At 43.2% G+C, this 13347-nt stretch overlaps 1 protein-coding gene across 1 annotated transcript in view; it reads left to right on the forward strand.

Moving 5' to 3' along the window:
• The window catches only part of Gp210 (nucleoporin 210), a 32541-nt gene extending 20197 nt beyond the window's left edge, over nt 1–12344 (forward strand). Inside the window, exons 20-29 of the mRNA XM_069505005.1 lie at nt 53–163; nt 1539–1728; nt 4204–4304; nt 4672–4956; nt 5960–6138; nt 8171–8310; nt 9199–9380; nt 9933–10125; nt 10954–11421; nt 12028–12344. Coding sequence (XP_069361106.1) covers nt 53–163; nt 1539–1728; nt 4204–4304; nt 4672–4956; nt 5960–6138; nt 8171–8310; nt 9199–9380; nt 9933–10125; nt 10954–11421; nt 12028–12242 — 2064 coding nt within the window. The 3' untranslated portion in view covers nt 12243–12344. The remainder of the gene's footprint in view (nt 1–52; nt 164–1538; nt 1729–4203; nt 4305–4671; nt 4957–5959; nt 6139–8170; nt 8311–9198; nt 9381–9932; nt 10126–10953; nt 11422–12027) is intronic.
• The last annotated feature ends 1003 nt before the right edge of the window (nt 12345–13347 follow it).

A 13347-nucleotide genomic window follows, 5' to 3' on the forward strand; every position in this document is an offset into this window, starting at 1 on the left:
AGAATCAGTACCATGGAAATATTAGTGAAATAGTGATTTTGTTCTGTCGTAGGTGTCTCCATCCGGTTTAGTACAAGGCGTGTCGACGGGCAAAGCGCGCGTTAAGCTGGTCGCTTCAGATTTCGCCAACATGGAACTGGCCGGTGCCGAAGCTGAAATCGAAGTAAGATTATACCTTTACCTTACCTTTTAGGAAGAAAATACATTTTTTTTCTTTATAGGCGCACGCTTGACCACGATCACACCTGATGGGAAGTGATGATGCGGCCTAAGATGGGATGCGTTTTCCTAGAAGGTGCCTATTCACTCTTGTTTTAAAGATACCCGGATTATAATTGGCAGGAAACACTGATCTAGGAAGAGTATTCCATACATATTATATAGATAATTATTTTTCTTTATCGTGTGTTTTTATTTTCTTAGATATTAGATGTTTTGTTATCGTAGACGTTGAATATCTCAATACAATTAATACTAATATTATAAATGCGAAAGTGTGTTTGCGAAGTGTGTTGTGAGATAGCTTGCATCCCGGGGATGTCCTATAGGCTACTTTGATATAAGAGTTCCCACGGGATTTTTAAGAATTAAATTCACGCGGACGAAGTCGCGGGCATCGTCTAGTTTTTTTATATTTTTTTAATCACACCCATCCTTGGTACTTGGCAAAGTTTCCATTTCTAACTACCTCTCCCTCCCTATTTAACCATGTAGTGATTTATGAACTTCACACTAAATGTTTGAGGTAACAAACATGTACAGTACGCGACCGAAAGTGATGAACATCGGCTTTTAGAATGATATTTCAAGTTTGTAGAGCGTTGTCTCTGTCACTCATACCCTCAGACTAAGAATCAAGAGACTTGTCAGACGCGTATACCCCAAAAGGACAAAACAACAAAAGAAATCAAACTTACGTATGAAATGAAAGGTTATGTTTCATAATTTGCGTTTGCTACAACTGTTACACAGCAATGCACCATAAATGACTTCTACACACCTTCAATACTAAATTTAAAACAGAAAACTAAATAAAACTCGTAATATTCGCAATAAATTACTATCACAGAGGTTTGTTGGGCACAAACTACGACGTGCCCATCAAAAAAAAGCTAAACTATGACAAAGACAAAAAACTGTGTTTATATCTGTATCACTCTTCAGAGCTTTTCTATACACCTAGCTTGCTCTAACAAGGTATTGAGGCCGATTCTCTTGTACACAATCTCTAAACTAAACTAAATTAAGAGGTCGAAATCTAGTTGCTATCCTTTTCCGCAAGCAACGTTATGAAAGGGATAGCAATAGATTTAGACGTGCCATTTTAGTTTAGTTTAGAGTTTGTGTACAAAGGAATTAGCCCCATTATTATTTTAATGCCAAATCTACCTTGATTCTTAATCTGCGCTCATACCCATATGACGCTTTGTCGGTTTTGACGACCGAGACAGTGCTCTACAAATTTGCCGTCTCCTTCGATGTTCATCACTTTTGGCCGCGTACTGTAAGTGAAGTTTTATCAAAGTGATATTCTACAGGTGGTCCCAATATCCAACCTTCGTGTTAGAGCGGCGACGCAAACTTTGCTAGTGGGTCAGCCAGGCCCCGTATGGATAGAGGCCGCAGGGTTGACCGCTACGGCGCTGTCGTCTCTGCAACCCGCGCCCAGAGTCACGTGGAGCCTGCGAGACCCCACCACCGCGAGATTGTACAATACACATGCCGATGGTGAGTGTTTGAGTATGATCGCTAACACTGCTAGTGGGTCGGCCAGGCCCCGTATGGATAGAGGCCGCAGGGTTGACCGCTACGGCGCTGTCGTCTCTGCAACCCGCGCCCAGAGTCACGTGGAGCCTGCGAGACCCCACCACCGCGAGATTGTACAATACACATGCCGATGGTGAGTGTTTGAGTATGATCGCTAACACTGCTAGTGGGTCGGCCAGGCCCCGTATGGATAGAGGCCGCAGGGTTGACCGCTACGGCGCTGTCGTCTCTGCAACCCGCGCCCAGAGTCACGTGGAGCCTGCGAGACCCCACCACCGCGAGATTGTACAATACACATGCCGATGGTGAGTGTTTGAGTATGATCGCTAACACTGCTAGTGGGTCGGCCAGGCCCCGTATGGATAGAGGCCGCAGGGTTGACCGCTACGGCGCTGTCGTCTCTGCAACCCGCGCCCAGAGTCACGTGGAGCCTGCGAGACCCCACCACCGCGAGATTGTACAATACACATGCCGATGGTGAGTGTTTGAGTATGATCGCTAACACTGCTAGTGGGTCGGCCAGGCCCCGTATGGATAGAGGCCGCAGGGTTGACCGCTACGGCGCTGTCGTCTCTGCAACCCGCGCCCAGAGTCACGTGGAGCCTGCGAGACCCCACCACCGCGAGATTGTACAATACACATGCCGATGGTGAGTGTTTGAGTATGATCGCTAACACTGCTAGTGGGTCGGCCAGGCCCCGTATGGATAGAGGCCGCAGGGTTGACCGCTACGGCGCTGTCGTCTCTGCAACCCGCGCCCAGAGTCACGTGGAGCCTGCGAGACCCCACCACCGCGAGATTGTACAATACACATGCCGATGGTGAGTGTTTGAGTATGATCGCTAACACTGCTAGTGGGTCGGCCAGGCCCCGTATGGATAGAGGCCGCAGGGTTGACCGCTACGGCGCTGTCGTCTCTGCAACCCGCGCCCAGAGTCACGTGGAGCCTGCGAGACCCCACCACCGCGAGATTGTACAATACACATGCCGATGGTGAGTGTTTGAGTATGATCGCTAACACTGCTAGTGGGTCGGCCAGGCCCCGTATGGATAGAGGCCGCAGGGTTGACCGCTACGGCGCTGTCGTCTCTGCAACCCGCGCCCAGAGTCACGTGGAGCCTGCGAGACCCCACCACCGCGAGATTGTACAATACACATGCCGATGGTGAGTGTTTGAGTATGATCGCTAACACTGCTAGTGGGTCGGCCAGGCCCCGTATGGATAGAGGCCGCAGGGTTGACCGCTACGGCGCTGTCGTCTCTGCAACCCGCGCCCAGAGTCACGTGGAGCCTGCGAGACCCCACCACCGCGAGATTGTACAATACACATGCCGATGGTGAGTGTTTGAGTATGATCGCTAACACTGCTAGTGGGTCGGCCAGGCCCCGTATGGATAGAGGCCGCAGGGTTGACCGCTACGGCGCTGTCGTCTCTGCAACCCGCGCCCAGAGTCACGTGGAGCCTGCGAGACCCCACCACCGCGAGATTGTACAATACACATGCCGATGGTGAGTGTTTGAGTATGATCGCTAACACTGCTAGTGGGTCGGCCAGGCCCCGTATGGATAGAGGCCGCAGGGTTGACCGCTACGGCGCTGTCGTCTCTGCAACCCGCGCCCAGAGTCACGTGGAGCCTGCGAGACCCCACCACCGCGAGATTGTACAATACACATGCCGATGGTGAGTGTTTGAGTATGATCGCTAACACTGCTAGTGGGTCGGCCAGGCCCCGTATGGATAGAGGCCGCAGGGTTGACCGCTACGGCGCTGTCGTCTCTGCAACCCGCGCCCAGAGTCACGTGGAGCCTGCGAGACCCCACCACCGCGAGATTGTACAATACACATGCCGATGGTGAGTGTTTGAGTATGATCGCTAACACTGCTAGTGGGTCGGCCAGGCCCCGTATGGATAGAGGCCGCAGGGTTGACCGCTACGGCGCTGTCGTCTCTGCAACCCGCGCCCAGAGTCACGTGGAGCCTGCGAGACCCCACCACCGCGAGATTGTACAATACACATGCCGATGGTGAGTGTTTGAGTATGATCGCTAACACTGCTAGTGGGTCGGCCAGGCCCCGTATGGATAGAGGCCGCAGGGTTGACCGCTACGGCGCTGTCGTCTCTGCAACCCGCGCCCAGAGTCACGTGGAGCCTGCGAGACCCCACCACCGCGAGATTGTACAATACACATGCCGATGGTGAGTGTTTGAGTATGATCGCTAACACTGCTAGTGGGTCGGCCAGGCCCCGTATGGATAGAGGCCGCAGGGTTGACCGCTACGGCGCTGTCGTCTCTGCAACCCGCGCCCAGAGTCACGTGGAGCCTGCGAGACCCCACCACCGCGAGATTGTACAATACACATGCCGATGGTGAGTGTTCACACTTCAATTTTATTTATTAGTATAGATTTGTACTACATATTTTAAAAAATTTCAGATCAGTTGGAGCGGTCGGTAGTGGAAGGGCTGTCTGTACGCGTGGTACCGCTGAAACCTGGCGTGATTACGCTTGATGTCAGGGTACGGAACATGGGACAGGTGAGTTCTTTTTTGCGGGTGTTTTGTGATTTGACTATAGACTGTAACTTAAAAAACTAGTCAAGTGCGAGACTCGCATACGAAAGGTTCCATACCATCGTACGAGAAATACATAACACTTTTTATTTTATTTTTGACGTAACCACAATTTCACAGTTTTCGGATTTCCTATTGTGCCATGAGACCTACCTACCAAATTTCGTGATTCTAGGTCAAGGGGAAATATCCTATAGGTTTTGATTTCCTTGACAGACTTGAAAGACACAGACAACAAAGTGATGTTCTCTGGAGATACGGACCCTAAAAATATTATAAAACGATGCATTATGTATTTGAAAAATGACTTTTATTGATTGACAATCCACAGGTGGCAGAAACCCGTTCATGGGACAGCACGATCGAAATCCTCGGCATGTCGGATATACGGACATCCATCGACGGTCTATCCCGGGAACTGAACCCCGGGGACCGGCTGTCCATGGCCGTGGGCGCCACGGTGCGCCTCGTGTCTCTGCCTCGAGGCAGCTGGTCCGCGTACGAGGACGGCTCGTGCGAGGTGAGGAGCAACGGCGACGTGGCGGCCACGCGGCCGGGACACGGAGTCATACTCGCCAAGCATCGCGACGATAGGAACGATATCGACAGACTGAGCGTGAGTAGCCTTTTGAAGCGAAGCTTCTGATTATAGAACTGAATTATTTTTTTTACTAGACAATACCCGCGACTTCGTCCGCGTGGACTTAGGTTTTTAAAAATCCCGTGGGAACTCATTGATTTTCCGGGATAAAAAGTAGTCTATGTCCTTTCCCGGGATGCAAGCTGTCTCTATACCGAATTTTATCAAAATCGGTTAAACGGATGGGCCGTGAAAAGCTAGCAGACAGGCAGACAGACTCACTTTCGCATTTATAATATTAGTATGGATTAGTGTGATTTGCGATCAGTCCGAGGACTTTTAGCAAATTAGGTGCAGGTTATTGTTTATAGAACTGAATTGGAATTAGGTTTGCATTATAGAACTGAATAGAAAAAAAAGATATTTTTATTCAAATAAATTAAAGTGCTTTTGAATCATCAAAAGTATTTACCACTGGTTTGGAATACCCTCAGAATAAATACCTGTAGAAATACCCCTATCTTACTGTTAGAGCGAGATAGCTAAATGCATTTACGCTCTTATTAGAACGTGACAAAATGATTATTTTCTGTCTTTATCACCGTGGCCACTTTTTTTGTTTGTCAAGATGTATTTGTACGTGAGATCATGACAACAACGTGAAGTGAGGTTATGTTGACTCAAGTATTTTAAAGAAATAATTGATTTGTTTTGTTGTTTTTTGTTTTTGAAGTTTCAGACTTTATCGACTACAAACATACATTTTTTTAGAGAGGAAAAATATTTTATTGTTTGATATATCTAAATATATAAAGGGAAAATGTTACTGACTGACTGACTGATCTATCAACGCACAGCTCAAACTACTGGACGGATCGGGCTGAAATTTGGCATGCAGATAGCTATTATGACGTAGACATCCGCTAAGAAAGGATTTTAGAAAATTCAATTCCTAAGGGCGTGAAATAGGGGTTTGAAATATATGTGTAGTCCACGCGGACGAAGTCGCGAGCATAAGCTAGTTGGATATAATTTCCAGGTGATCCACGTGGAAGTGTCGATTCCTCACTACTGCACGGCTGAGCCTTCAGGCGAGACGGAAGAGTCTTCAGTAAGAATCGTGCTCAGGAACTCGCTGGGTAGGGAGTTGTTAGCGCCACAGGCCAATGTTTCGCTCGGACCACCGTTCGCCGCGCATGTTCGACGAGCTGCTGACAGGTTAGGAATCTAAGTTACCTTACATGCTCTCACAGAGAATTCAACCTCAAGAGTACGCGTACACAAGGTTTTGCATGAAAACAAAATCGTAAATATCGGTGGGGGACACGGGAGAATGGCTTGTTGTGATTGGTGGACTCAAAAGTATAAAGAGAGTACCGAAACTTTTACAAGTACTTTCGAATAGTCGGATGCATCCTTCCTTTCCTACCAATAAGAACCAGCAAGAAACTTGGCGGTTGCTCTTTTCAAATATTTGATATACATAAGTACAAGATTATGCCATGTATAAAATAGTATTTGCAGTCTTGTGCGTTGCTGGAACGAGCTGTAAATGAGTATTTTTGACCAAAGTTTTTATGGAATAACAAATGTAGATGCATAAGTGTTATGCCCGCACAACTCATTACCATAAGCTTTAGATTAGAGGTGTCAAATACAGGTTCATGTGTGTATCACAATATTATCACGTGTTACAGACAAATATTTAATAATTATTAACGTTACATTATTTTGTTACAAAAAAAAAAATTGCTTGAACCGTGAGGCGCAAGCAGAAAAATGGGTGCAATCGATTTTCGACCTTATTGACATAGTCAGAAAACAGCATTTTAGCAATCTATGAATTATACTGAGCAAGAATATGACAAAAAACCACTTTCTTATAACCGTCAATAAGGTCGAGATTTGCTTGCACTGATTTCACCATGAGGCGCAAGCAGATAAATGGGTGCAAGCGATTTCCGACCTTATTGACATAGGGAACAACATTTTAACAATCTATGATGATACCTACTGAACAAGAATATGACAAAAAACAACTTTCTCATAACCGTCAATAAGGTCGAGAACTAGGGTATAGCTTGTATTTAACTCGATTGATTTAAATTTTAAATTTTACTCTTAATAGGTACCCAATCCATACCTTCGCGACAGGTCGAAATGGCAATCGGGGAGGGAATGCCCCGCACACCCGCACGGCCCCTGTGCTAACCCAGTGCGGGCGAGCGAGGGTGACGTGGGGGTGTCACCCCCGCCTCATACCCCGATTGCCATCTCAACCTGTCGCGGAATACAGTACCTAGTACCTACCTATGTATGTAAAAATAAAAACAAGTAGAACGATAAAGCAATGTCAAGTAGATACCTACAATACAATAGGTAGGTAAGTTTACCTAGTTACCTATAAAAAAATCTTTTTAGTAGGTAACTACTATATTTATTATCATACATTTCTACATATTTATTATCATACGAATTATAAAATGATGATGATGATTTCTAAAAAGAACAATACCACTTCACGTACCTAACCTATTACCTATAATACTTAAATGTATGATAATACCTACACTTTGAAAAACATTTTCTCATACGATTTATAAAATGACGCAAGTATTTCCAAAAAGAACAAATCTACTATAATAGGTATTATTAACGCGCGATACAAATCTATTACAACACAAAAATGTACCTAATCTACATTATTTTGCCTAATCTACATTACAATTATTCGCATTAAATATTTATCGACACTCAAGTTCACAAATAAATAAAACTGCATTCAAAATTTATTACGAAACAAACAAAATGATAAAAATACTAGCCGCATACTCGTATCATCACAGTCAACATGTAACAGGCCAATACGAAAATTCGATGTAATAATTATTCACCGTCGAATCGCGACGATATTTGTATTCAGCTGTACCTACCTAATATATTTTATTCTAATATCGTCGCTCGGTCGCGCCGCGCGCGGCGTATCAAAGATCGAACGCCTGAGTTATTTTTTAGGAAGGATTTTCTCATATTTTCACTACTTATTATATATTGTATTCAATTTTGTTTTATTCTAAAAACGAATATCTTGAATACATTTATATATTTAATAAATTTATTAGGTACATTATTTTTTGACACCTCTACTTTAGATGTATGATTAGTCTACTATTTTCGAAAAACTAACTAAAATTTGAATTTTCGCGGCTGGATGTATCAAACCACCTTAATATTATAGTTATTTTTTCAGTGCTCTTGGTGACGAGTTGTTGATAGCTGGGTTAGACGCGAGCGGTGCTTTCCTGAGCTTCCAAAGCACCATTGGTGGCACTACGGTCAGCGACGAGGTGTGGGTCACCGGCTCAGATTCATATGCCAACAGGGTTATAGGTAAGACCCAACAATGCGGGAGACGCCTACCTAGATCTTTTAAATAGAGGGGAGTTAGGACTGCATTCTGAACCAGTGAATAGAAACCCAAAATTAAAGAGCGCTATATAAAAGCTTAATCGTTTTTAAACTAAACGAAACACAGATTTGCGCATACAAAACGTACGGTTTACCGTGCGCGCTAGCTCTAAGGGTGAGATCTATAGAGCGCACTCTGACTTAGCTTAGACTTAAGACTGAGTTAAAACTAGACAGAGCTATATCTCTCACATAAATCGGTCTCGTTTTAACTCAATCTTAAGTCTAAGCAAAGTCAAAGTGCGCTCTATAGATCTCTAGATAGCCTTAGTGTTCTGTTGGTTAGCTGTCCTATAGAGACTTGATCGTGTTTCAAAAATTGTATACATAAGGCAGTGGTCCGACCGCCGACGATGAACGAGAAACGAGTAGAACTAGAAACTATAAACAAGTTGGCGATCAGCGGGAAACGAGTGTGTAGTTTCGATAGTTTTGTCGCCGAGCTATAAGCGAGTGTGCAAGTGCGACGAGTGATTACTCGCGCGATTCGCCTGCGGTCGCTCAGTCCTGTGCAAACCTGCGCGCGCGTTATTACGTGTTCAAGTAAGCGAGCATTGCTGAACGAATATCGCTGAGCGAGTTTATTTTTGACAGCTCGTCGCTCAGCGACAAAACTAGTAAAGCGAGTCGTCGCCGGCAGTGTGAACGGTTAGAGAGCAACTTTATATGTATCTCTTTCGTTTACACAGAATGTACATTTATTGTGCGTTTCTTGAGAGAGAAAATCGCCGATAGTTAGTCGTTTTCTCGCCGGCGCGGCGGCGGGCGGTCGGACCACTGCCTTAATCTACCTATGTTTTATTTACGTAGCCACAGGCAGCTGGGCGATATGCATAGAAGGAGTGGGCTGGCGGGCTCCTCCGTCCATACAGCTGTTCCCGGGCGCCGGAGTCACTCTCGCGATACTCTCTCAAGACTCATCCGCGAGACACGTGCTGCGTTTAGACCGACCCGCTGTCACTTATGTCATACACCAATTACCTGTGCAGAAGGTAAGATATTATCACTACCCATATTATAAATGCGAAATTGTGTTTGTTTGTTGGTTTGTCCTTGAATCACGTCGCTACAAAGCAACGGATCGACGTGATATTTAGCATGGGTATAGTTGATATACCTGGAGAGTGACAGGCTATTTTTTATCCCAGAAAATTAAAGTTTCCATGGCATTTTTAAAAACATAAATCCACGCGGACGAAGTTGCTGGTACCAGTTAGTATAATCTATATTCTATATCATCATCATCATCGTCATATCATCATCATTATCACCATCATCAACAACAACCCACCGCCGGCGGCTCACTATTAAGCAAGGGTACCCTCCCAGAATACTCTCTAGCATCGACTAATCAGATTATTGGAAGATGACATGATAAGCATATAACGTCGCTCGTCTAAAAATAATGTGATTTGTCTATTGAACACGTCTCCGCTCCGTATCGCTTCAGTGGAAATGCAACCTTAGACGTGTCGTAAATACATACGCGTCAAAAATCGACCGATCGATTGTGCGACCAATTTTAAAGTCTTAATATTTCCCAGATGGAGTTTTTACCCGGCGAATGGCCATTTGCCCTGGTGCCCTTGAGTATCGAGGGTTCGGGTCTCACGACCAGTCCGTTGGTGTGTACGGAAGAACAGAAGTACGCCTTGGAAGGTGTTCAGGTGCAACTGCCCTACTCTTGCAGGACCAAGGCGCCGCATACTGCTCAACCGGTGTTGGATATCAATAGTGGTGTGGACTTTTTTGTATTCTTTCCCATAAATGGCCATACAATATCATTTGTATTGTCATATATCACATTTATCCATGGGATAAGTAAGGCCGCCACCCATGCGAAGTCGCCCCAACTTAACTGGTTAATTGATAGAATAGAATATGTTTTTATTCAAGAAAACATTTACAAGTGCTTTTGCATCGTCAAATAATTTCATTTATTATTTACCACTTGCCACTGCTTTGAAATGCCGTTCCTACCAAGAATAACCAGCAAGAAACTCGGCGGTTGCTTTTTTCAAGTGTTCAATTTACAATAATATTATGCCATCCATACTGTACAAGCAATTGCAGCCCCGAGCATTGCGGTGGCGAGTCAAGCCCACGCTTTCTTATCATTTACATTGGCACCGATTTCATTGTCTTTCTCTAAACTAAATTTAGAGTATGTGCATCCTTTTCTTTTTAACAATGCTAAAAAGGGACAAATTTAAACAGTAGGCTCGCGACTGTGCGCTAAAATCACGGGTTTTACCATGTAAAAATTAAATTTAAAACTGTCAAACTGCGTCTGTCTTTTTCATATTACATTAGTAAGAAGAGTATGCGAATACTCTAAAATTAGGTTGTGCTCAGAATCAGTACCATTATCTTATTAATTTTGAAAATTAAAAAAAATCTTTATTATTCTCTTTACATTGCCTTAAAAGTAAAGAACGGTAACAACTGCTTTAGTTAGAAACTGTGTTACAGTTGTTAACGCCCACCTCCAGATTGAGAAATTAGTTACAAAAGAAATAAAAATAAAAAAAGCACTGCATTTTAATTGATTGTTTCTTCTTCCAGGTCAACTCGGCTGCACGATAATCCCAGCAACACAAGTCAAAGAAGCCTCTGAAGTAGAACTGTGTGCCGAATGGGGAGTAGCCCGAACATGCACTAAAGTCCTCCTACTGCCGCCCATACAAGTTTCCAGCACCAAACTATCAATCAAGAACCCTCCAACAAGTTTCACTGTCATCGGTCACCCACATGCTTTGAAAGTAGTCAAAATCACCTCATCTCCAGGCTTGAAACTCGAAGTTAATACCAAAGATGGTGAAATGAACGTTTTGATTAACAGTGAGGTTACTACTTGTGGGTTTGGATGGGTCAATGTGGTGTCAAAGTTGACATCTCAAGATATTAGGATTGAAGTGGAAAGGGAATGTGAGGTTGGGTGCGGAACATTGTTGGGAGCTATCTTCTCACTTGTCAGGCCGTTTTTGCCAACCCTGGTGACTATTGTGGCGTTGGTGGCTGGATATACTTATGGTGAGTTTTCTATTAAACACAGGTTACTACTTGTGGTCTTGGATGGGTGAATGTGGTGACAAGGTTGACATCTCAAGATATTAGGATTGAAATGGAAAGGGAATGTGAGGTTGGGTGCTAATTATTCTTTTTTTTAAAGAAAAAATATACACCTGTCTTTACACCTGCCGGCTGATTCGCTAACTCAGTGTCCAACACTGAATGATAGCCACCGAGCTCGTTTGATATTGGATGGTTCTGCATTGCTGCTTCACTGAGTAATATGAAAATATTTTTTGTAGGAAACCTTCAATGGATTAAAAATAAATGTCAAAAAAAACTGAGTTAGCGAATCACCCCGCAGGCCCTCATTAGAGGAGGCCTAGCTACAATCCCTTACAAACTCATTTTATTTTTCTAGATGAAAATAACATAAGCTCATATGACCAGTCCATACTAAAAATCTATTTAGACAATACAATAGCTACAAAGAGAATATCACAATCAATTCCGATTGGCTGTAACCCCTCTGTAAAATCCAAAGTTGTAGCTGGAATACTATAAATTCACCCAAATATAACATTTGCGATTGCGATTATAACAGTTGTTTGTTTTCTTTTCCCGAAGTTCAATCACGTATAGAGCAGAAAGGCAAGATCACCTTGCCAACGCAGCCAGCACAGACCGTGCTAAGTCCAGCTCCACCGCTGCGCAGCAGAACCTGGTCCCGCAGCCCTTACGCGGCGGCCGGGCCCGCGGCCCCGGTGTATGGAGACTCCAGCATGTTGCCTGATGCTAGCTTCTCACCTGACTCTACTAGAATACACTCCAGGATCCTTTAGTAACCTTGGAAACAAAGATAGTGCCCAAAATGTGACTATGTAATGAAAAGTGATGACTATTTAATAAACAGTGACAATTAAATTATGAATAGTTGTGACTAAGTTATGAAAAGTGATGACTAAGTTATAAAAAGTGAGTTACATGTTAACTAACACTTTTTAGTGACAAAGTGATGTATAGTAATTCTTATATTCAGTATAAGGAAATTTAAGGAGGAGATTAAGTTGCTAATGGAGCCAACACAACAGACTGTGCTAAGCCTGAGGTCTAGAACACATGATTCAACTCATAAGTGATGAAACTGCAACTCAAGTTACTTTACAATTAAATTACTGTTCCTCCAGGTTCTTTTAGTAACCTTGGAAAATAAGACTATGAAAATGGATGAAAGATTAAATTATGAAAAGTTGTGACTGTGTTATGAAACATTGTGATTATGTTATGAAAAGCGATGACTAAGTTATGAAAATTGACTTAAGTGTTGACAAATACTTTTTAGTGTTATATTACGATAACTAAATAATAATAAAAATACTAAGAAATTTTAGTGATAAAGCGATGCTGTTTAGTGATTCTATGTTCAAGGAAGATCTCACATAGTGACTCAAGTGACAGTACAAATTGTTAGTGACAATAATTGTACCTGGTAAAATATAGACTGTAACATTGTAAAGTTTTAACTATAGTCTGTACAAAGTGAGTTTTCACGCGCCATTTCAACTCTTGTGTCAATTGTCATGTCAAAAGTACGGTTCATCTTTAAAATAAGGAAAATCGTACTTTTGACATGACAGTTGGCACATAAAATTAAAATGGCGCGAGAGAACACATTTTGAACGCTGTTATTATATTTCTCGTAGATAATGATCTAGCATTTTGTACTTTTTGTAAAACAAATGTTACGTAATAGAGTAATTACTGTTATGATATAGTATCAAGTTTTCTGACCAATGTTTTTGATGACAATGTGAACATGTATTAAAATTTGTGTTATGAATATTGACATCTAAAACATTTATTGTTTTAGTAAGAAAATAACCTGTCTGAGTGCAACTTTTGCAAAAATTGTAAAATACCAAAAAGGGACGAGTTAGGATGAACTTT

This window comes from Maniola hyperantus, chromosome 19 (assembly GCF_902806685.2).
Source record: "Maniola hyperantus chromosome 19, iAphHyp1.2, whole genome shotgun sequence".
Lineage (NCBI taxonomy): Eukaryota > Metazoa > Arthropoda > Insecta > Lepidoptera > Nymphalidae > Maniola > Maniola hyperantus.